Consider the following 24,899-nt stretch of genomic DNA (forward strand, 5'->3'; position numbering starts at 1 on the left):
TTTCAGCAAGCTTACCATGTGTAAATATTTGTATAAACATAAGATTCATCAACTGAGACATAAACTGAACATGTTCCACAGACATGTGACTAACATAAATGGATTAATGTGTCCCTGAACAAAGGGGAGGGGTCAAAAGTAACAATCAGTATCTGGTGTGGCCACCAGCTGCATTAAGTACTGCAGTGCATCTCCTCCTCGTGGACTGCACCAGATTTGCAAGTTCTTGCTGTAAGATGTTACCCCACTCTTACAAGGCACCTGCAAGTTACCGGACATTTCTGGGGTGAATGGCCCTAGCCCTCACCAACAAGACCCAGACGTGCTCAATGGGATTGAGATCCGGGCTCTTTGCTGGCCATGGCAGAACACTCACCGAACGGGCAGTATGGCTGGTAGCATTGTCATGCTGGAGGGTCATGTCAGGATGAGCCTGCATGAAGGGTACCACATGAGGGAGGATGCCTTATAACGCACATCGTTGAGATGACAACAAGAATGACAACAAGCTCAGTCCGATGATGCTGTGACACACCGCCCCAGACCATGACGGACTCTCCACCTCCAAATCGATCCCGCTCCAGAGTATAGGCTTCGGTGTAACGCTCATTCCTTCGACGATAAACGCGAATCCGACCATCACCCCTGGTGAGACAAAACCGCGACTCGTCAGTGAAGAGAACTTTGTGCCAGTCCTGTCTGGTCCAGCGACGGTGGGTTTGTACCCATATGCAATGTTGTTTGCCAGTGATGTCTGGTGAGGACCTGCTTTACAACAGGCCTACAAGCACTCAGTCCAGCCTCTCTTAGCCTATTGCGGACAGTCTGAGCACTGATGGAGGGGGATTGTGCGTTCCTGGTGTAACTCGGCAGCTGTTGTTGTGCAGGTGTTGTTACACGTGGTCTGCCATTGTGATGACGATCAGCTGTCCGTCCTGTCCTCCTGTAGCGCTGTCTTAGGCATCTCATAGTACAGATATTGCAATTTATTTCCCTGGTCACATCTGCAATCCTCATTCCTCCTTGCGGAATGCCTAAGGCACATTCACGCAGATGAGCAGGGACCCTCGGCATCTTTCTTTCGGTGCTTTTCAGAGTCAGTAGAAATGCCTCTTTAGTGTCCTAAGTTTTCATAAATGTGACCTTAATTTCCTACCATCTGTAAGCTGTTAGTGCCTAAACGACCGTTCCACAGGTGCATGTTCATTAATTGTTTATTGAACAAGCATGGGAAACAGTGTTCAAACCCTTTACAATTAAGATCTGTGAAGTTATTTGGATTTTTACAAATTTTCTTTGAAAGACAGGGTCCTGAAAGAGGGAGGGTTATTTTTTTGCTGAGTTTATGTCCATTATCCTTCAGTTCCAGTTTGACTAGTCCGGGATCATATTTGGGTAACCACAGGCAATTCTACCTCCCCACTGTCCTGGCTGACACTGAGCCCTCATGTACAGAGCAACAACAGTCAATTTTTACAAGACGAGCATATACATTACTGCCTTTCCCATTGTGAGGGAACAAAAGGAGGGAGAAACTGCCTGTGGGGTCCAACAGGGCTCAATGCTGGGGCTATTGCGGAACTGAACTGTTACCTCTCTGCTTCTTTGCTCAGAGCCGGGCTGCAGCTTCTGGCTGTTCTTCAGCTGCTGCTCCAGATTCAAGATCTCCTGCTGGAAGACGTCCCTCTCGTGTTCCCGGTCAACGGCCTGCTCCTGGGGTTCAGAGATGAAGACAAAGCCTTTAAAGGAGAGTTGCTATGGGAAATACCCATATCAAATTAAATTATATATACATTGAATCAGAAATACATGGATGATGAATAAATTATGGATCAAGTGTAGTGTTTTATGCACTGCCTAACCCCCAATAACCAAAGTGCACATTCATATAACATTCATGTAAATCTGTATTCTATTAAACGATAGACTTCCCTATCATTTACATTTAAGTCATTTAGCAGACGCTCTTATGGTCCTCCCCCATCCACCCCATTCATCCATCTCTCCCATCTCTATCCATATCCATCCGTACAGCCATGCATCCATCCTCCCCATTCCCTCCCCTCTATTTCTTACATCCAGGAACCTCCGATTCTTCTCCAGTTGTTTCTCCAGAGCCTGGATCTGCTGCAGCAGGTCGCCGCTCTCAGTCTTGCGGGCATGCTCCAGCTCAATGACCCGGTTGATCTGCTCCTCCAGCTCAGCCTCCAGTGTTTTCACCTGGTGCAGAAGGTCCAGGCTCTCTTTCTCCGCCTGCCGCTGCACCTCTACCTTCTCAGCCATCAGCTTCTCTGTCTCCTCCAGGAGGTCTGGGGGTGAAGGGAGGGAGGGACGGACGGAAGGCGTCACATAAGGTGGCTTTGGAGGGGAGGAGTCAATGATTTTGGACATACAGGTTTGATTCCAGCAATGAACAGGACAGGATGCTGAGATGGAGTTGTTGTGGACTGTCAATAATCCGAAAATCAGTTACAGGCCTGTCAGCGTTACGATTGGTTTCAAATCTAAGTATATTTAGCTGTTTTTGTCTCAGAACTTCTAAACTTGCGTTTTACGCATTTTAACAGCATTACAGTATTGAGATGGCTGCTTTCAGCAAAATGTCACCAATACAGTCCTCCATTTCAGAATCATGTAGCTACTGTATATAACAGACAATCTCACACCCAGTATCTTCCCAACATATCCCTTTAGTAACCCACTGCCATCATTTAACCAACATTGAACCAACCAACATCGCTTACCCCCAGAGAAGATCGAACCCCATTGTATTAGTACAACAGATAAAAAGGTAAGAGAGTGCAAACCACAGACCAACGACGTAGACAGTGCTGTGATGGTGCAATATCCATGCCCCATATGCATTTGCAGGCAAGGGGTGGGACAAATTCCTAATTGAGCAATCATCTTACTCCAAAGGTAGCAGATATTGTCACGATGTTAGCATGGACAATGTGAAGTAAGGTTAGGGTGAGCTAAACTCTTCTGAACATTTACATCAAGGGATTTTAATTTAGGAGCAAAGATGATTGCCAATAAGGAAATACTTATGCTTACAGTACCAACGTCTCAAAATACAGTTCATCAGATTCCTTCAATCGTGCTCAATCATAAATAAAATGAGAATGTTCACGCTGACCCATAAGACATTAACATGACAAACCATGATATAGAAAAGGGAATCAAAAGAAAAAGCGTAAGCAAGGGTTAGTGATTGAGTGAGTGAGCCCATAGCAAGCAAGCTCCAAGCTTTTTTTGTGAGTTGCTGATTCTGGCGTTTAAAAAAAAAAAATACAGTACCAGTCAAATGTTTGGACACACCTACTCGTTCAAGGGTTTTCTTTATTTTTGATATTTTCTACATTGTAGAATAATAGTGAAGACATCAACACTATGAAATAACATATGGAATTGTTATGGGATTTTTTATGAATAATGGCTAAATGATGTATACATTTAACGTAGAACTATAACTAAAGAGAATACTACCCTGTCACTGTATGAATGTATGAATCTTATTATAATCGTAACACTGAATATAATGCGTGTAGTTTTAGTCAAGAATTAGAATTCTGTTCCTTGTTAGAAACGAATGGAGCTATCGTCAGACCGGCTGGAATACTGTGTTCCTTACAGGACATTCTGTCCCCACCCAGGGAGGGGAGAGACCTTGGGCTTGTAGTAGATTGTTTAACAGGTGGCAGACAATTTGTGAGTAGGAGAAGACTTGTGAACTATATTGCCCTTATATGTGAGAGGGACATTTATGACGAAATGTGAGGTATATAGACCAATGTACCGGAAATGATAGGGAGAACGTTCCCGTGAATAAACATTTAACTATTGTACTATTGTAGACTGGGCCTCTGTCTGTCTTCATTTATATCAGTATCCTTCAAATCCTGATCAAGCATACTGGTTAATGAACACGAGAACTAAATTCTCCTGACAGTAATTGTGCCTTTTTAAAAGTTAATATGTGGAATGTCTTTCCTTAATGTGCTTGAGTCAATCAGTTGTGTTGTGACAATGTAGGGAGGTATACAGAAGATAGCCCTATTTGGTAAAAGAACAAGTCCATATTATGGCAAGAACAGCTCAAATAAGCAATGAGAAATGACAGTACATCATTACTTTAAGACATGAAGGTCAGTCAATACGGAAAATTTCAATAACTTTGTGCTGTCGCAAAAAACATCAAGCACTATGATGAAACTGGCTCTCATGAGGACTGCCACAGGAAAGGAAGACCCATAGTTACCTCTGCTGCAGAAGATAAGTTCATTAGAGTTACCAGCCTCAGAAATTTCAGCCCTAATAAAAGCTTCACTGAGTTCAAATAACAGACATCTCAACATCAACTGTTCAGAGGAGATTTGTTGCAAAGAACCCACTACTAAAGGACACCAATAATAAGAAGAGACTAGCTTGGGCCAAGAAACACAAGCAATGGACATTAGACCGGTGGAAATCTGTGAGATTTTTGGTTCCAACTGCAGTGTCTTTGTGAGACGCAGAGTAGGTGAACGGATGATCTCCACATGTGTGGTTCCCACTGTGAAGTATGGAGGTGGTGTGATGGTGCTTTGCTGGTGACACTGATTTATTTAGAATTCAATGCACACTTAACCAGCATGACTACCACAGCATTCTGCATCGATACGCCATCCCATCTGGTTTGTGCTTAGTGGGACTATCATTTGTCTTTCAACAGGACAATCACCCAACACACCTTCAGGCTGTGTACAGGCTATTTGACCAAGAAAGAGAGTGATGGCATGCTGCATCAGAAGACCTGGCCTCCACAAATCACCCGACCTCAACCCAATTGAGATGGTTCGAGATGAGTCTGACCGCAGAGCGAAGAAAAAGCAGCCAACAAGGGCTCAGCATATGTGGGAACTCCAACACTGCTGGAAAAACATTCCTCATGAAGCTGGTTGAGAGAATGCCAAGAGTGTGCAAAGCTGTCATCAAGGCAAAGGGTTGCTATAAAATATATTTAGATTGGTTTAAAACTGTTTTAGTTACTACATGATTCCATATGTGGTATTTATTAGTGTTGATGTCTTCACTATTATCCTACAATGGAGAAAATAGTATAAATAAATAAAAACACTTGAACGAGTAGGTGTGTCCAAACTTTTGACTGGTACTGTATGTATTTGTTAAGTGCCACTCGACTAGAGACAAAAAAGTAACAGACTGGCCATGCTCTGATGTGGGACACACCTGCTTCAGGTGCTGCATCGACTGCAGCTTCAACTAGGCCTATAGGAAGAATAAGAAAGCACAGTATTTCAACATGCACTTGTTTTGTCATAAAAAGGAGGAAGACTGGAGGAGAAAGGATGTGAGAGGTGAAAGCGAGAGGTGAAAACGAGAGGGTGGGGCCTCCCTGCATGTGCTGTGGTGGTATTGGTTAAAGCTGTGTCGGCAGAGGATGGATGAGACAATGCTGTAACGTGAGAGCCGGCGTGAGGTGTTCCTAAAATGGCCCCCTGTACATTGAATTCATGTGCTTGTCAAATACTTGCCATTTCATTATGGATTATTCCTTAACCTATGGAATACCTTGAAATAGTACTGGATAGAGGTAATGAATCAGAAAATTATTTAAAAATGTTTTGCTGTGTTTCTTATTAGACAAGTCAAGGTAGTTCCTCCCTGTTTCAGTCAACTTAATTATATTTGTTGCCTAATGAACACGACGCAGGTGAGACTTTTCAGATGCAGTACTTGTGTAACACATGTTCCAGGATTCTGTTTTATCCCAGAGGATTTCCATCAAAAACAGTTATCAATTGTAAACTTCATTACAACATGAATTCATCATGGTCACCCTTTCTACAGGAATTTAGCAAAGTACAGTAATAACAAAGTACATTAATAAAAATGACAAGAATTTATAACACAGAATAAAAATTGTTACAATGTCATTGAGTGGTAACACAATAACAATGAGTGGCTCCTGCTAAGCTGACATACTGTGTGATGACATGAGTCATACAAATAGTCAAATGTAGATCTAATCAAGGAAATAAACCAACCTTCTGTATGCAAAAGAACATGGGCCTGTTTTATCTTCGTCATAGGACCCACAGAAATAAAATGACTGTCAAATTGCAATGGTCTGAAGGGCTTTTCTCATAATACCAGTATTTCTATTTCAATGATACGACCCCCACTTCACCTTGCCCACTCTTTGGAGTAGTGATGTCATATAAGACGTAGTCACAGTTCTCTATTATCATCAACTGCTTGTTTTTGAGCATCTGTATTGGAATAGGAACTGTGCATATCCAATACACTTTACATGATATGAAAGTAACATTTTTACGATTATTTCACTGTGTAGAATACTTGAATGTTTGTCAAAATTTATATTTTGTTCCATTCAGACACACAAGGAGTAAGTGGTGGGGTACATACGTAACTCGCGGGGGCCGGCATGCTCCCTCATGGCGTCCTGTTGCCGTGACAGTATCTCACGCTCTTCCTGCATCTGCAGCCTCTCCTGCTCCAGTTCGTGTAGGCGGCTGCTCGTCACCTGCAGGAGCCAATGACAATCAGTTAGAGTCAGGTTGACGATATGGTTAGCCAATTAAAAAAGGACAAAAACAAACTGCCCTTGCAGTGTGCGAAGTTGCCCGACAGAGGTAAAATTTTAAACCTATGGGAAACAACTTGCAACATAATTGTCCACCATTTTCTTTAAATCTGCATGGATAGTTTTGAGACAATATTTACCTAGTGGGCATAACTGCTTGAAATGACATAATTACATCAGAGCATGTCACCCTAAACGGTTATAAAACACAGTGATTATGGTGGTTGTAGACTGAAGAGTGGGTCTGTCTTACCTGCAGCTCCTGTTCCAGGCTTAGCTGTAGCTCCTCCTTCTGACGCACCTGCTCCTCCAGCGCAGCACGTTCCCCTGTGTAGCCATCAATCAGACCTGGGGGGGGGGGTGTTAATATATAGATTTAGAGATTGTTGAGTGAAACATTCACACAATCACACACATAGTATCAGTTAAAGCACACATTAAAGCGAAAATACAGACCCGCACAACCAAAATCAAGGCGATAAACTCCAAAAACATAGTACCTTTGGAAAGCATTCAGACCCCTTGACTTTTTACATTTTGTTACGTTACAGCCTTATTCTAAAATTGATTAAATAAATACAAATCCTCAGCAATGTACACACAATACACCATAATGACAAAAGAAAAACAGTCTAGAAATGTTTGCAAATTTATTGAAAAGAAAAAACAGAAATACCTTATTTACATAAGTATTCAGACCCTTTGCTATGAGACTCGAAATTAAGTTCAGGTGCATCCTCTTTCCATTGATCACCCTTGAGATGTTTCTACAACTTCATTGGAGTCCACCTGTGGTAAATGCAATTGATTGGACATGATTTGGAAATGCACACCTGTCTATATAAGGTACCACAGTTGACAGTGCATGTCAGAGCAAAAACCAAGCCATTAGGTTGAAGGAATTGTCCGTAGAGCTCTGAGACAGGTCAGATCTAGGAAAGGGTACCAAAACATTTCTGCAGCATTGAAGGTCAACAAGAACACAGTGGCCTCCATTATTCTTAAATGGAAGAATTTTGGAACCACCAAGACTCTTCCTACAGCTGTCCGCCCGGCCAAACTGAGCAATTTTGGGGGAGAAGGGCTTTTGTCTGGGAGGTGACCAAGAACCCGATGATCACTCTGAAAGAGCTCTAGAGTTCCTCTGTTGAGATGAGAGAACCTTCCAGAAGGACAACCATCTCTGCAGCACTCCACCAATCAGGCCTTTATGGTAAGAGTGGCCAGGCGGAAGCCACTCCTCAGTAAAAGGCACATGACAGCCCACTTGGAGTTTGCCAAAAAGGCACCTAAATACTCTCAGACCATGAGAAACAAGATTCTCTGGTCTGACGTAACCAAGATTGAACTCTGAATGCCAAGCGTCACGTCTGGAGGAAACCTGGCCCCATCCGTATGGTGAAGCATGGTGGTGGCAGAATCATGGTGTGGGGATGTTTTTTCAGCGGCAGGGACTGGTAGACTAGTCAGGATCAAGGGAAAGATGAATGGAGATCTTTGATGAAAACCTGCTCCAGAGCTCTTAGGACCTCAGACTGGGGCGAAGGCTCACCTTCCAGTAAGACAACGACCCTAAGTACACAGTCAAGACAACGCAGGAGTAGCTTCGGGACAAGTCTCTGAATGTCCTTGACCGGCACAGCTGGGGCCCGGACTTAAACCTGATCGAACATCGCTGGAAACACCTAAAAATAGCTGTGCAGCAACACTCCCCATCCAACCTGACAGAGCAAATACAGGTGTGCCAAGCTTGTAGCGTCATACCCAAGAAGACTTGAGGCTGTAATCGCTGCCAAAGGTGCTTCAACAAAGTAATGATTAAAGGGTTTGAATACTTAAGTAAATGTAATTTTTTATTTTTTATTTTTAACACATTAAAAAAAATGTTTCTTTTTGCTTTGTCATTATGTGGTATTGTGTGTAGATTGAGGAGGGAAAAAATATATTTAATCAAATTTAAAATAAGGCTGTAATGTAACAAAAGGCACTGTTTGTGCACAACACTATACAAATATGCTACATCCAAAAAGCACTCACATGTAACACCCACCCACTCCTCCCCAAGGCACACACAAACACAAAAATATTCAGACAAACAAACACAGGCAGAATGTCAGACCAATTTAACTAGACAGAGTGTAGTCTAGAGGGCTAAGCTGCCAACAAATGCAATGAAATATTCTATTATTAAACATCTTGTTACCGGTCACTAGGCAAATGCACTACTGGCATGTAATTCAGCTGATGATAAATCTGTTTGGAAGACGTGAGTGCATACTAGCAATGTTCCCAAAGATCTGATAGAGATTCCTTACAAAATCATATCTAGTATGTAGTAGCTATACTAAATAGGTGAGGCAAATATGTTTGTCAGATGTTCTTCCAAGAACATTGTTGTGTTGATGAGTTACATAAGGTTTCGGTGCTCCAAGTGATCTCTTTGTTTACTGTAAACACAAATAATTTGAATGGGTGGCTCGACCCTTCTGTTTTCATTTATTCTGTTAGTATTACAAAAGTATACGAACCCACGTAGAAGTAACACATTTATCACAACTAAGGAATGCATCTTAGTTACATTCCCAACATTTAATCATTCACAGTGGATTAGACCACTCCAAGAAAGCCTTCTACATAAAATTGACAACTCATATATGGGCCAACCTTTAAGATTTCAATACTGTCACTAACGAGGTTTCCATCCAACCTTTTAAGCGAGTAAAGTACGTCAGTTAAAAAAAACATCACGACAGGCCTGATGGAAACAGCTAATTTGTCCGTAAACTTTCCAAATGTTCACAAAACAAAAACACACAATATTTTTTATTTATTTAACCAGGCAAGTAAATTAAGAACAAATTCTTATTTACAATGACGTACTGGCCAATGTGGGATCTTTGTGTCTGTAAAATTAATTATGCAAGAAATGGCGGTGGAAACGATTTTATGTGCAAATGTTGATAAAATCACCATCATATCAAAGTAAACTTGGAGTCATGTAATCATGATCAGGTTGTGTTGCCCTCCCACTTGGACTTGGGAAAGCATGAAGAATATTAGGCTACAGGTGGGGCCTGTAGCCTAACTTCACAGGGCGGTGAAAGTGCACAGCGATTTACTTTGTATTTTTTGCAATTTTACCCTCTTTTCGACACAATTTCGTGATATCCAATTACGATCTTGTCTCATCGCTGCAACTCCTCAATGGGCTTGGGCTCAGGAGAGGCAAAGGTCGAGCCATGCGCCCTCCAAAGCATGACCCTCCAAGCCACACTGTTTCTTAACACCTGCCCGCTTAACCCGGAAGCCAGCTGCACCAATGTGTCGGCGGAAACACCTTTCAACTGTCGACCGAGGGTCAGCTTGCAGGCGCCCGGCCCGCCACAAGGAGTCGCTAGAGCGCGATGAGCCAAGTAAACCCCCCCGGCCAAAACCTCCCCGAACCAGGACAACGCTGGGCCAATTGTGCGCCGCCCTATGGGACTCCCAGGCTGTAGTGACGCAACACTCCGATGCAGTGCCTTAGGCCGCTGCGCCACTAGGGAGGCCTGCACGGTGATGAGTTTGATGCTCCTTTCTAAATCGAGGGTCTTATTCTGGTGACATGATGATAGATGCTTGGCTGCAGTTTGACAACTAAAAATAATCGTGCTCTTTTGTCAATAATCTCATGTAGGCTATACCTGCACTGTATCTAAGACCTGTTGGCTAGAGCGTACATGCCAACACCAGAGTGAGCACATTCGCTATATAAACGCCATTTGTGTGACAAAACCATCAGTAGAGTTGAAAATGTGATAGAAACACATTTACCCTGTTTAAAAAATATATATATATATTGGTAAATGGTCATTTAACCACAAAAAGAATTTCTATGCACACTACGTCATCACGCATAGGCTTTAATCCGTAACAAGTAAATTTGATGGAAACATCTCCGATGGGAAAACGCTAGAAGAAAAATGTATGCAAAATAATATATATATTCACATGACAATCTGGTCACCAATTGGATGGAAATCTAGCTAGTGTCAATTGATACAAATGTTGTTTGTGCGTTGAATGAAAAGGTTAACGAGCACAGCAACACTATATTAATTGATTACTTGTAACTATGCACCATGTTAGCTAACACAACTAAAATGACAGGGTAGTTTAAACAATAACTCATGTGTTAACTCATTACTCATATGTTGAAACTTGGAATGCTGCTCTCGTGGCAAGGGGCCGTTTACCAGAAACTCAGCACTCTTGGATCTGCATTCCTCTGGTGATAAGAGGTTGATTGTCAGAATTAATCCACCAACCAACAATTCACGGTTTGTTAAGGAAGTTACGATTTATAATAAAGCTGATAAAAATAAAAGTTGATAATTGAGTACTGATGAGACGGCTCTGGTCTTACGTATCGTGTCATTTTATTAGGCCACAGTCATGAAGCCTATATGCATCTTGATAATATCAGATGTCTGATATAGCCTAACACTGGAAACTTGTGATGGCCTCCTGGCTTCACCCTCCAGGTACTGCAACAGCCAAAACTGGTTGAAATAATCTCATTAAAGACAGAAATGGCAGTTTTGCCCTCTGGGTAGTGATGGGAGGGGGGAATCAATACACTTACAGATAGCAATATTATTTTGGACAATATAAATTACTTTGACTCCAAGTATAATTTTTTGTTGTTGTTGCTTGGTAGTGTTAGACGGCGCTAGTCAGCTGTACCGGCACCAAAACTATATTTTTCATCCTATTGTTCGTTCTCCATCTTCTTTTTAAATAGTGAGCCAACATGTTTTCAGCACTTTTATTTCCATGACTGATCAAAACTAAATTTACTCATGCTCAGGAAGGAATCCCTTATGGCTGAAACGCATAAGGCTCTTCTAGTCTTATGAGAGAATCTGTGTCATCTCTGTCTCATGGAAACAAATTGTGTATGGTTAGGTGCAAATAGAGGACCATCAATCAGGGTGCAAATCAAACTAACCACTGTGCTGACACTGGCTGCCACACACGCATGCACACACTGCAACTCACTTGCATTAAAGACACTTTAAACTTTTAGAATGGACAGCACTGTCTCACCAAATGTGTAATCTCTGCACACACTTGAGGTCCTTTGCTACAAAATGTCCACAATGGCATCCCGATGTCATTATATTTCCTTGAGCAATGCAGTTAAACCCCACAGCAACTAGTCCCTGGGCACCGATGACATGGATGTTGATTAAGGCAGCCCCCCGCACCTCTGATTCAGAGAAGTTGGGTTAAATGTGTTGGACAAATTTCGGTTGAATGCATTCAGTTGTGCAACTGACTAGGTATCCCCTTTCCCCTTCTTAAAAGGTCTATGTCTCGCTCTAATGCTCTACTATAAAACCTATCCTCTGCAAAACATAATACAGAACTACATCATAACTCCCCCCAAGAGACTTGAGTGGTCTCAGAGCCTGGCTAACATTTTCAGAATCAGGCGACCATGAGCCTGTTCCTCAGTCTTCATTGAAATCAGTTTTCCACACCAAAAGCTAGGTATTACATAGTGAATCAGACAGGACAAAAGCAGGAAATCATGACGGCTTGACATTAACCGTGTTTGAATATGTGGATGGGGGAGCAAACACAATGGAGGAAGACCGAGTCATTTTGGATGGAGGCGTGCTTGAAAGCTTTTAAGAGCCTGAAATGCATGTTGAAATATGTAGGCTAATACAGCCGGTCAAATCACGTAATTGCACGTAGTAGTGATTTATTAAACTTTAAATGTCTGGGTGATGTTTTCTTTTTAGTATACGAGTCTGAATAAGATTGTCCTTCTACCCTATGCGTGAGTCGTGAAAAAAAGCAAATGTAGAGGCAGAAACACTTAAAGTACTCTCCTTATCTTATTTGTCCAGCTACATTTGGCTGCGTGTATTTACTCTATTTAAAAAAAAAACTGCAAGTCGCATTTCAGAAACGTACGCAGATGAAGACATATCCCAAACTTCAACAATGCTGGTGAACATTACAGTTGAAGTCGGAAGTTTACATACAGTGCCTTGCGAAAGTATTCGGCCCCCTTGAACTTTGCGACCTTTTGCCACATTTCAGGCTTCAAACATAAAGATATAAAACTATTTTTTTGTGAAGAATCAACAACAAGTGGGACACAATCATGAAGTGGAACGACATTTATTGGATATTTCAAACTTTTTTAACAAATCAAAAACTGAAAAATTGGGCGTGCAAAATTATTCAGCCCCCTTAAGTTAATACTTTGTAGCGCCACCTTTTGCTGCGATTACAGCTGTAAGTCGCTTGGGGTATGTCTCTATCAGTTTTGCACATCAAGAGACTGAAATGTTTTCCCATTCCTCCTTGCAAAACAGCTCGAGCTCAGTGAGGTTGGATGGAGAGCATTTGTGAACAGCAGTTTTCAGTTCTTTCCACAGATTCTCGATTGGATTCAGGTCTGGACTTTGACTTGGCCATTCTAACACCTGGATATGTTTATTTTTGAACCATTCCATTGTAGATTTTGCTTTATGTTTTGGATCATTGTCTTGTTGGAAGAAAAATCTCCGTCCCAGTCTCAGGTCTTTTGCAGACTCCATCAGGTTCTTCCAGAATGGTCCTGTATTTGGCTCCATCCATCTTCGCATCAATTTTAACCATCTTCCCTGTCCCTGCTGAAGAAAAGCAGGCCCAAACCATGATGCTGCCACCACCATGTTTGACAGTGGGGATGTTGTGTTCAGGGTGATGAGCTGGGTTGCTTTTACGCCAAACATAACGTTTTGCATTGTTGCCAAAAAGTTCAATTTTGGTTTCATCTGACCAGAGCACCTTCTTCCACATGTTTGGTGCGTCTCCCAGGTGGCTTGTGGCAAACTTTAAACGACACTTTTTATGGATATCTTTAAGAAATGGCTTTCTTCTTGCCAATCTTCCATAAAGGCCAGATTTGTGCAATACACGACTGATTGTTGTCCTATGGACAGAGTCTCCCACCCCAGCTGTAGATCTCTGCAGTTAATCCAGAGTGATCATGGGCCTCTTGGCTGCATCTCTGATCAGTCTTCTCCTTGTATGAGCTGAAAGTTTAGAGGGACGGCCAGGTCTTGGTTGATTTGCAGTGGTCTGATACTCCTTCCATTTCAATATTATCGCTTGCACAGTGCTCCTTGCTATGTTTAAAGCTTGGGAAATCTTTTTGTATCCAAATCCGGCTTTAAACTTCTTCACAACAGTATCTCGGACCTGCCTGGTGTGTTCCTTGTTCTTCATGATGCTCTCTGCGCTTTTAACGGACCTCTGAGACTATCACAGTGCAGGTGCATTTATATGGAGACTTGATTACACACAGGTGGATTGTATTTATCATCATTAGTCATTTAGGTCAACATTGGATCATTCAGAGATCCTCACTGAACTTCTGGAGAGAGTTTGCTGCACTGAAAGTAAAGGGGCTGAATAATTTTGCACGCCCAATTTTTCAGTTTATGATTTGTTAAAAAAGTTTGAAATATCCAATAAATGTCGGTCCACTTCATGATTGTGTCCCACTTGTTGTTGATTCTTCACAAAAAATACAGTTTTATATCTTTATGTTTGAAGCCTGAAATGTGGCAAAAGGTCGCAAAGTTCAAGGGGGCCGAAAACTTTCGCAAGGCGCTGTACATCTTAGCCAAAAACATTTAAACTCAGTTTCACAATTCCTGAGATTTAATCCTAGTAAGAATTCACTGTTTTAGGTCAGTTAGGATCACCACTATTTTAAGAATGTGAAATGTCAGAATAATAGTACAGAGAATGATTTATTTCAGCTTTTATTTTTCACATCACATTCCCAGTTGGTCAGAAGTTTACATACATTCAATTAGTATTTGGTAGCATTGCCTTTAAATTGTTTAACTTGGTGCAAACGTTTCGGGTAGCCTTCCACAAGCTTCCCACAATAAATTGGCTGAATTCTGGCCCATTCCACCAGACAGAGCTGGTGTAACTGAGTCAGGTTTCTAGACCTCCTTGCTCACACACGCATTTTCAGTTCTGTCCACAAATTTTCTATAGGATTGAGGTCAGGGCTTTGTGATGGCCACTCCAATACCAGACTTTGTTGTCCTTAAGCCATAACTTTGGAAGTATGCTTGGGGTCATTGTCCATTTGGAAGACCCCTTTGCGACCAAGCTTTAACTTTCTGAGTGATGTCTTGAGATGTATGTGGATATATTGAAGCAACTTTTCCTACCTCATGATGCCATCTACGTTATGTTATGTCAATATAGGTCATTGATAAACATCCATTTTCAGGTCTAGCCATACATTTTAGAGTTGATTTAAATCAAAACTCACTCGCCCACTCAGGAACATTCAAAGTCTTCTTGGTAAGCAACTCCAGTGTAGAATTGGCCTTGTGTTCTAGGATATTGTCTTGGTGAAAGGTGAATTAATCTCCCAGTGTCCGTTGGAAAGCAGACTGATCCAGGTTTGCCTCTAGTAATTTTACCTGCTATTTGGTTTCTTTTTTATCCTGAGAAGCTCCACAGTCCTTATGATGCAGCCACCACTATACTTGAAACTATGGAAAGTGGTACTCAGTAATGTGTTGTATTGGATTTGCACCAAACATAACACTTTTATTCAGGACAAAAAGTAAATTGCTTTGCCACTTCTTTTGCGGTATTACTTTAGTGCCTTGTTTGCAAATAGGATGCATGTTTTGTCATATTTTATTCTGTACAGGCTTCCTTCTTTTCACTCTGTCAATTATGTTAGTATTGTAGAGCAACTACAACGTTGTTGATACATCATTTTTCCACCCATCACAGCCATTACACTCTGTAACTGTTTTAAAGTCACCATTGGCCTCATGGTGAAATCCCTGAGGTTTCCTTCCTCTCTGGCAACTGAGCTGGGAAGGAAACCTGTATCTTTGTAGTGACTGGGTGTATTCATACACCATCCAAAGTGAAATGAATAACTTAACCATGCTCAAAGGGATATTCAATGTCTGCTTTTTTTAAAAACCCATCAACCAATAGGTAACCTTCTTTGCGAGGCATTGGAAAACCTCCCCAGTCTTTGTGGTTGAATCTGTGTTTGAAATTCATTGCTGGACATAGGAACCTTACAGAATATTGTCTGTGTGGGGTACAGAGATGAGGTAGTCATTCAGAAATCATGTTAACCTCTCTTGGGTAGGGGGCAGTATTTTGATGTCCGGATGAAAAGCGTGCCCAAACTAAACTGCCTGTTACTCAGGCCCAGAAGCTAGGATCTGCATATAATTGGTAGATTTGAATAGAACACACTCTAAAACTGTTAAAGTTGTGTCCGAGTATAACAGAACTGATATGGCAGGTGAAACCCAGAGGACAAGGCCAAGTCCTCCCAGATTGCAGATCCTAGGGCTTCCACTAGATGTCAACAGTCTTCAGAAAGAGTTTCAGGCTGGTTTTCAGAAAAATTTGCCAGAAATTTTCGTTTTTCTAGGTGGCTCCCATTTTGGCTGTAGTGTTTCCAAGCGCGCTGACGAGATCATTTATTTACGTATTAGGGTACCTAAGGTTTGATTATAAACGTGGACTTGTTTGGAAAAGTTTATTAGTAACGTTTGGGATTCATTTTGTATGCATTTTGATGGAGGGAAACTGGGTAGATTATTGACTGAAGTGCGCCAGCTAAACTGAGTTTATATGGATATAAAGAAGGACATTATCGAACAAAAGGACCGTTTGTGATGTAACTGGGACCTTTTGGAGTGCCAACAGAAGATCAAAGGTAAGGCATTTTTTATATCGCTATTTCTGACTTTCGTGTCGCACCTGCCCAGTTGAAATGTGTTTTTCATGTGTTTGTATGCAGGGCGCTGTCCTCAGATAATCACATGGTATGCTTTCGCCGTAAAGCTTTTTTGAAATCAGACACAGCGGCTGGATTAAGCTTTATGTATTACACTTGTGATTTTATGAAAGTTAAATAATACTGTATTTTGAATTTCACGCTCTGCAATTTCACCGGTTGTTGGCCAGGTGGGACGCTACCTGAAGTAGAACACTATTATTGCACACAAAGTGAGTCCATGTAACTTATGTGACTTGATAAGCAAATTTCTACTTATTTAAGCTTGCCATAACAAAGGCGCTGAACATTTCAGCTTTTAATTTTTTATTAATTACTACAAAATTCCAAAAAACATAATTCCACTTTGACATTGAATATTGTCTGTATGCCAGTGACAAAAACATTCTCAAATTAATTAAAAATTCAGTCTGTAACAACAAAATGTTGAAATAGTCAAGGCGTGTGAATACTTTCTGAAGGCCTTGTACATGTTACTATTAACAAGCCAATGGATGAAAATATGTCTTAATTTGCTTAACAGTGTGTGGAACTGAGCGTTGTTAGTGAATCGGGTGGGCTGTGTCACGTGTGTGAACCTGTCACGCCTCTCGTCGGTCAGCTGTTCCTGATAGGGATGTCACATCATAATCTCTACCTCCGACAAGGATGTTTGGCATGGAGCAATTGAATGTGCTGATGGCGCAGAATGTGTCACTCCACTATTAAAAACATGGTAAATTGGAGCATAAATCTCTTAATACTAGATTTCAAGTGTAGTGTATGTAAATGTAATTGTTCAAACAATTGCTACATCTTTAATTACACAGACACTTCCCTTTGCCATCTAAAGTACTCACACACCCTCTCTACAGTATATATTCATTTCTGTTTCACCCACAGATCCCCTAGCCATATGACTCACCAAATCACACAACACACACCATCCCCCACAAACAACCCCAGGCACACACTTCCACACTTTCGTCATATGGCATTCTCACTGCCCTTCAAACACACACACACACACACCCACCCACATTTAAAAACAACCCCAACCCCATCCACAAACACAACACCCCCCCCCCCCCCCACTAACCCTCAGCCCTGTGGAGCTCCAGGGCCAGCTGCTCGCGGGCACGCCCCTCCTCCACCAGCCTCTCCTGCAGATCCTCCTGCCGCCGCAGCAGATCGCCCATCTCCTGGTTGTGGCGGAAGGACTCGCGCATCAGCTCCGTCTGGGTGACGCGTGCATGTTCCAGCTGATTAGGGTTGGTAAGATGGGTGGAGAGACAAAGATAATGACTTTAGTGAGCAAAGAACCTATGAGGAAATACTGGTTGAGGTGGTGAATAATTCTGAGTTAGAAGTTCCGATACATAAAGCCATGAAACAAGTTGGTCCACACAGTGCGGCTCAGTAGGTAAAAAAGCATGGCACTAGCAACACCAGGGTTGTGGATTCGATTCCTACTGTGATCACATATACAAGAAATGTGCGCCCTCAGTGCACTGAAAGTTGTTTTGGATTTTAAAAATCTGCTCAATGGAACACGTTATATTATTAAATATATCCCATGCCATGAATGAATGGGCATCTCTTCTGTCATTTAGGACATAACCTCTCATTATGGACAATATGCTGAGCCTTGTGACAGTCAGTATAATGTCATATTTATGATCACCAGTAATGGTTTCCAGTTAGTGTCCTAAGAGAAAGTAAAACAATTATGACCACTTAATCAAAGCTGTAGCCCACTTCAGGATAATGGATGATTTCACTTCGCACATAAGATACACAGAGTGAAACAGTGGGTTCACAACACACATGGCCTGTATTGTTATGCTTAAAGGAGTATCCCAATAACAACTACAGGGCAATGTACAGATGTGTGGAGATGGTTAGCTGTATACAGTTCAGTGGTAAATCTTGATTTGTACAGTGGCACATCATGACAGTGTAAATATTCTCACTCGCTTCAAGTACTAACATACTGAACCTGCATAGCTACAACTAGGCCTATTGCCTTATCATTGTGGGATAATTGTACACATGCGGTCATTTTCTATAAAGTTATGTTGGTGAAAATGCATGCCATATAAGTATTCTTATTAAAATGAGTAAACCTATGCCCCAGTTTGACACTGATCAAGGAACCAACAGAACATGTATGACATGCCATTTCAATCATAACCCTTTAACTTCGGACACAGATGAGGCACGTTTAGTAGACATTGCCCTGTGACGCATTCACAAAAGCCTTCTTTCCTGGCTGAATTATCATGGAATTGCTATTGTGCAATAAACCCCTGACTTATTAGCACCACAACTCACATGCAGTTGGTTTTACAGGGCGAGACTCCCACAACAGCAAAGGTCATACTGCAACATTATGACAACCAGGATGTAGTCACGCGACTGTGCCACGCTGAAATCTTGGAGTCATTTTTTGCTCACCTGCTCAGATGAAAGCAGAGCAGGTAGATCTAGGACTGTATACAATACTCTCACTGTGTTTTACACTGCACAAGTTGCCCAGTCAAAACTATTGCTGCCAATTAAGTTAGCAGGATAATGTATATGTGTAGACTTCCGATATAGCAGGGGTATGGAAGTCATGAACTGTATAAAATAATGGACAAAACTGCCGTTCAGAGCATCAAGTCAACCAAATGAAAGACACTTTCATTCAGATAAATAAGATAACTGTCCAGACTGAGTCAGATCTACTCACTAGTTATACAGTTTCATATAGGTTACATGGCAGCCCAGCAGCTGAATGGTAACTTACTGTATAGGGTGGTGTGGGGAGGGAGATCTTAGAGATCACCTTAAGGAGGTGACCATTGGTCCTGTGGTTGACGTGTGATATTTGAGTCTGTACCACCACCGCATTTTTCTCATTGAGGACGCTCGAGAGGGGGAAAGGCCGGGGCAGGGGCACACGAGATTCCACCTCATACACATCCTGATCTTCCCCTTCCACCCACATGGCCTGGTGGCTCGAATTCCAGTATGAGCGGTAGGAATCCATGGTGGTAGACAATTTAACTGCTTTCAATGACCTACTAGTTTATCCTTGTAGTGCTTTCCATCCTCTTCCCTCCAGTGTTCCTTTCAGCATCTACAATGCACCTGCTACCATGGATGGAGTCTTCAGCGGAGGCCCAAGAGGGAACAGCAGCGGAGAGCAGACAAGTCCCGATGACGTAGCCGGGTTCTAGGCAACAGTTTCTACGGAGCTGCCAAGCACAGAGCCTTGGGTAAACACACAAGTCGCAGTTCAGACTCAGATCCACAAGCATGGCGTACCACAGTGAAGAGACAAAAAAGGTCCCAGGTAAATACTGAGAACTAGGTAAACCCTTGAAACAACAAAACAAAGTTTTAAGTCAGAAAATAAGAGATCCCGCTAGTGCTTCTCCTCGTGTAATCCTTCCTGGGGGAGAAAGTTTGAAGTCACATCTTGCACATGTGAATCCTGAGTGCAACTGGGGAGGGATAAAATAAAAGAGAAACCTAGCTTTAAGATCCCTAGCTTTAAGATCTCTCAGTCAGGCTTTTCTCTCTGTCTATTTTACTCACTCTTTCAGAGCACAGCGTGACCCTGCCCCTCAGCAGTACTCACTCCCACTCCCTCGCTCCCTCCCTATGGAAGCTCATTAACAATTCCATGCCGCCACAGCAACACAGCACCGATCCGCAGGGAAGGGAAGCCTCCCGGTCCCCCCTTAACTGCTTTACACAATGGGCAGCCAACCAAGGGTGAACTCTGAAGCCGCCAGTGGGGCTCTCGCTGCACTTCTTTCTCTTCTGTCAAACTCTCTCTCCCTCTTTCATTCTCCCTCTCATTCTTGATCTATCCCTGTAGCCTCTAACTTCTTTCTGTTGTTTGTCACCAGTTTTCTAGCTCATTCTAGCTCCATGTTCCTCACTCTTGCCCGCTCCCCGTCTACTAATATCCCAGCCTGACTTTCACTGTGTATCTCGGTCTCTCAAACAGACACAAAAGAAGAGGTTGCGGTCTAAACTGTTCTCCCAGAGGGTTTTGCAGCAGGCAGTCTCTCTCTCTTTCACTTCCTGGATGCATAGCATCGGCAGGGTATTGTTCAGTGAAAAGGGGGAGGGAATAGTCAGCGTGGTTTCAACCCCCTGGGCTAGTTGGGCAGGTATAGCTTTGCAAATAGATATTTTCCCTCTCCCTCACACCCTCATACACACACAGCCTTTTGCAGGAGCTTGTCAAACCAGATTTATATTCCACGTCAGTGCAGATGAACTGATGTTGGCATTGTCTCCTTCGATCTTGTGAGCAAGTGAACTGTAAAACAGTAATGGACCTACACAATCAACACGTCGGCCCAACATGTCGCTCTCAATGATCTATAATAGGAGGATTAGTGAGCAACACCTACTCCAGCAAATGATTTCCAAAGCCAACCGACAGGACACTTAACATTCCAGAGAAACTCATTACATTAAGCCTTATTCACACAACCTGGCCCTCCAGACAGGAAACAACGATCCACAATCATTAATGATCATTCACTCACAAGGAACCAATGCAGATCTAATCAATTCATTCTGGAAGGAATAACATTAAAGGGAGTTAGGAACTGTCCCCAGAGTCATATGAACACGTGGATACAATTTGTTATGTATCTGTGTCCAGTATGAAGGAAGTTAGAGGTAGTTTCGTGAGCCAATGCTAACTAGCATGGTAGCTATTCCCATACAGTGGGCCAAAAACTTATTTAGTCAGCCACCAATTGTGCAAGTTCTCCCACTTAAAAAGATGAGGCCTGTAATTTGCATCATAGGTACACTTCAACTATGACAGACAAAATTAGAAAAAAAAATCCAGAAATTCACATTGAGATTTATGAATTTATTTGCAAATTATGGTGGAAAATAAGTATTTGGTCACCTACAAACAAGCAAGATTTCTGGCTCTCACAGACCTGTAACTTCTTCTTTAAGAGGCTCCTCTGTCCTTCACTCGTTACCTGTATTAATGGCACCTGTTTGAACTTGTTATCAGTATAAAAGACACCTGTCCACAACCTCAAACAATCACACTCCAAACTCCACTATGGCCAAGACCAAAGAGCTGTCAAAGGACACCAGAAACAAAATTGTAGACCTGCACCAGGCTGGGAAGACTGAATCTGCAATAGGTAAGCAGCTTGGTTTGAAGAAATCAACTGTGGGAGCAATTATTAGGAAATGGAAGACATACAAGACTACTGATAATCTCCCTCGATCTGGGGCTCCACGCAAGATCTCACCCCGTGGGATCAAATTGATCACAAGAACGGTGAGCAAAAATCCCCGAACCACACGGGGGGACCTAGTGAATGACCTGCAGATAGCTGGGACCAAAGTAACAAAGCCTACCATCAGTAACGCACTACGCCGCCAGGGACTCAAATCCTGCAGTGCCAGACATGTACTGGCTTAAGCAGGGGGACATGTCCAGGCCCGTCTGAAGTTTGCTGTAGAGCATTTGGATGATCCAGAAGAAGATTGGGAGAATGTCATATGGTCAGATGAAAGCAAAATATAACTTTTTGGTAAAAACTCAACTCGTCGTGTTTGGAGGACAAAGAATGCTGTGTTGCATCCAAAGAACACCATACCTACTGTGAAGCATGGGGGTGGAAAAATCATGCTTTGGGGCTGTTTTTCTGCAAAGGGACCAGGAAGACTGATCCGTGTAAAGGAAAGAATGAATGGGGCCATGTATCGTGAGATTGAGTGAAAACCTCCTTCCATCAGCAAGGGCAGTGAAGATAAAACGTGGCTGGGTCTTTCAGCATGACAATGATCCCAAACACACCGCCCGGGCAACGAAGGAGTGGCTTCGTAAGAAGCATTTCAAAGTCTCCAGATCTCAACCCCATAGAAAATCTTTGGAGTGAGTTGAAAGTCCGTGCTGCCCAGCAACAGCCCCAAAACATCACTGCTCTAGAGGAGATCTGCATGGAGGAATGGGCCAAAATAACAGCAACAATGTGTGAAAACCTTGTGAAGACTTACAGAAAACATTTGACCTCTGTCTTTGCCAACAAAGGGTATTTAACAAAGTATTGAGATAAACTTTTGTTATTGACCAAATACTTATTTTCCACCATAATTTGCAAATAAATTCATTAAAAATACAATGTGATTTTCTGGATTTTTTTCTCTCATTTTGTCTGTCATAGTTGAAGTGTACCTATGATGAAAATTACAGGCCTCTCATCTTTTTAAGTGGGAGAACTTGCACAATTGGTGGCTGACTAAATACATTTTTGCCCCACTGTATATGTCCAGTAATTGCTCTAACGCAAGTTAGCAATTGCGATAGCGCTAGTTGGCAACCTCCATCAAACTGAAAGCTGCGACACAGAAATGGTATCCACAAGTTTCTGACTCTGGGGAAGTAGATAAAAAGGGCCTCATTGGCAAAATCCCGAACTATCCCTTTAAATGAACCATTCGGTCTTGTGAAGGCGGAGAGCTTGATTGATTTCTGAGCTTTCCTTCCCATCACTAGGCAGTTACAGTGCCTTCAGAAAGTATTCATACCGCTTGACAAAAGGACTTTCACTTTCTTGTTCTGAAGTTAATCCAGCATTTATTTGGCTGTATGCTTGGGGTCATTGTCCTGTTGGAACGTAAAATATTTTTCCCAGTCTAAGGTTGTTTGTACTCTAAAGCAGGTTATCATCAAGGATTTTCCTGTATTTTGCTCCATTCACTGTTTCCTCTATCCTTACCAGTCTCCCATTTACCTGCCACTGAAAAGTATCACCATAGCATGATGCTGCCACCACCATGCTTTACGGTAGGGATGGTGTTAGACAGGGGATGAGCAGAACCTGTTTTTCCTCATAGCACTTTGCATTCAGGCCAAAGAGTTTTGTCTCACCAGAACACCATCTTTTGCCTTATGCTCTCAGTCTTACACGTTCCCTTGAGCAAATTCTATGTGTGCTGTCATGTGCCTTTTTCTCAAGAGTGGCTTCAGTCTGACCACTCTCCCATAAAGCCCAGATTGGTGAAGTGCTATGGAGATGGTTGTCCTTCTGGCAGGTTTTCCCATCTCAGCCAAGGAACTCTGAAGTTCTGTCAGAGTGGTCATTGGGTTCTTGGTCACCTCCCTGACCAAGGTCCTTCTTGCTCAGTTTGGTCCGACAGCCAGCTCTACCCACAGTCTGGGTAGTTCCATATTTTTTCATTGATGGAGACTACTTTGCTCTTGGAATCTTTCAACACTCTAGAAATGCCAGTTCCACTGTGTTTTTTCACTGTTCCCCTCTAATCTGACTTAAACGTGAAAAGCTGTCATCAAGGCAAAGGGTGGCTACTTTGAAGAATCTCATATAGAAAATATATTTTTATTTGGTTACAACATGATTCCATGTGTTATTTCATAGTTTTGATGTCTTCACTATTATTCTATAATGTAGAAAATAGTCCAAACAAAAGAAAAAGCCCTGAATGAGTAGGTATCTAAACGTTTGACTGGTACTGTATGTAAATGAGATATTTCTATATTTCATTTTCAATAAATATTTTCACTTGTCATTATGGGGTATTCTGTGTAGATAAAATATCCATTTTGAAATCTGGCTGTAACAACAAAATGTGGAATAAGTCAAGGGGTATGAATACTTTCTGAAGGCACTCTCTCACCATTTTTAAATTACACTTAGTATTTGACATGTATTCACATAATCCTCGGTCAACATTCCATACAAAAAAAAAATATTTGATTGATTTAAGGTTGAAACTTTAAACTTGCCGACTGGTTCAGAGTACACAAACTGCTGACTTTATTGGGCTGCCCGGGTAGGGAGCTAGAGATATTGTATTTATCTCCACACATGCTCACACAGTCTATCTGTGTAACATCAAGCTAAAGTTACAGGTAGCTTGTTTGGTTTTTAAACACCTGATATGAGCGCTCTTAAAGGCGTATTGGAATATGCTTATATCATACAACATGATTCAAGAGAAGTTTCCACACAAAGTTGAGCCTTTTTCCATCAAATGGAAGCAAGCAGTGAATCACTAAAACCTACACTGACCCCAGCACAACATTATTTCAATGTTAAACCAATGTTGATGTTTTATGGATCAACACAACCATCATAAACTCAGTGATTTCTGTAGCGTTGACACTACATTAATTATTGTCCTCGACTACTACACTGAGTAATAGGACAAACGGAAAAAAAGAAGTAGCATGATGCAGAAACTGTACCACATTTGAATGATGTATAAAGTATATCTAGGTTGGCAGAGGACAGATGCACAGTGCACGGGCAGTAGTAGTAGCCTGAGGGGGAGGAGTCGTCAGAGTTCAACTGGATTAGAATAGGGGGAGGAAGGGAGACAAAGCTCTATGCAAATCGGCCAGTATCTACAGGCAACCGCTAGGAATGAGACAGCCCTATTGTGTGGTGAATGAAT

The 24,899-nt window shown here is 42.1% G+C and overlaps 1 protein-coding gene across 6 annotated transcripts in view; it reads right to left on the reverse strand.

Annotated features, from left to right (window-relative positions):
- The window catches only part of LOC124043434 (A-kinase anchor protein 9-like), a 134,714-nt gene that overhangs the window by 18,475 nt on the left and 91,340 nt on the right, over positions 1 to 24,899 (reverse strand). For 5 of the 6 annotated variants that reach the window (XM_046362045.1, XM_046362043.1, XM_046362046.1 and 2 more), the window contains 6 exons: positions 17,539 to 17,701; positions 6,864 to 6,958; positions 6,433 to 6,550; positions 5,233 to 5,271; positions 2,077 to 2,309; positions 1,594 to 1,713 (listed from right to left, as the gene is read on the reverse strand). In XM_046362045.1, coding sequence (XP_046218001.1) covers positions 1,594 to 1,713; positions 2,077 to 2,309; positions 5,233 to 5,271; positions 6,433 to 6,550; positions 6,864 to 6,958; positions 17,539 to 17,701 — 768 coding nt within the window. The remainder of the gene's footprint in view (positions 1 to 1,593; positions 1,714 to 2,076; positions 2,310 to 5,232; positions 5,272 to 6,432; positions 6,551 to 6,863; positions 6,959 to 17,538; positions 17,702 to 24,899) is intronic. The other variant, XM_046362044.1, reaches the window with a different exon arrangement.

The sequence above is a fragment of the Oncorhynchus gorbuscha genome, linkage group LG09 (genome assembly GCF_021184085.1).
Source record: "Oncorhynchus gorbuscha isolate QuinsamMale2020 ecotype Even-year linkage group LG09, OgorEven_v1.0, whole genome shotgun sequence".
NCBI lineage: Eukaryota > Metazoa > Chordata > Actinopteri > Salmoniformes > Salmonidae > Oncorhynchus > Oncorhynchus gorbuscha.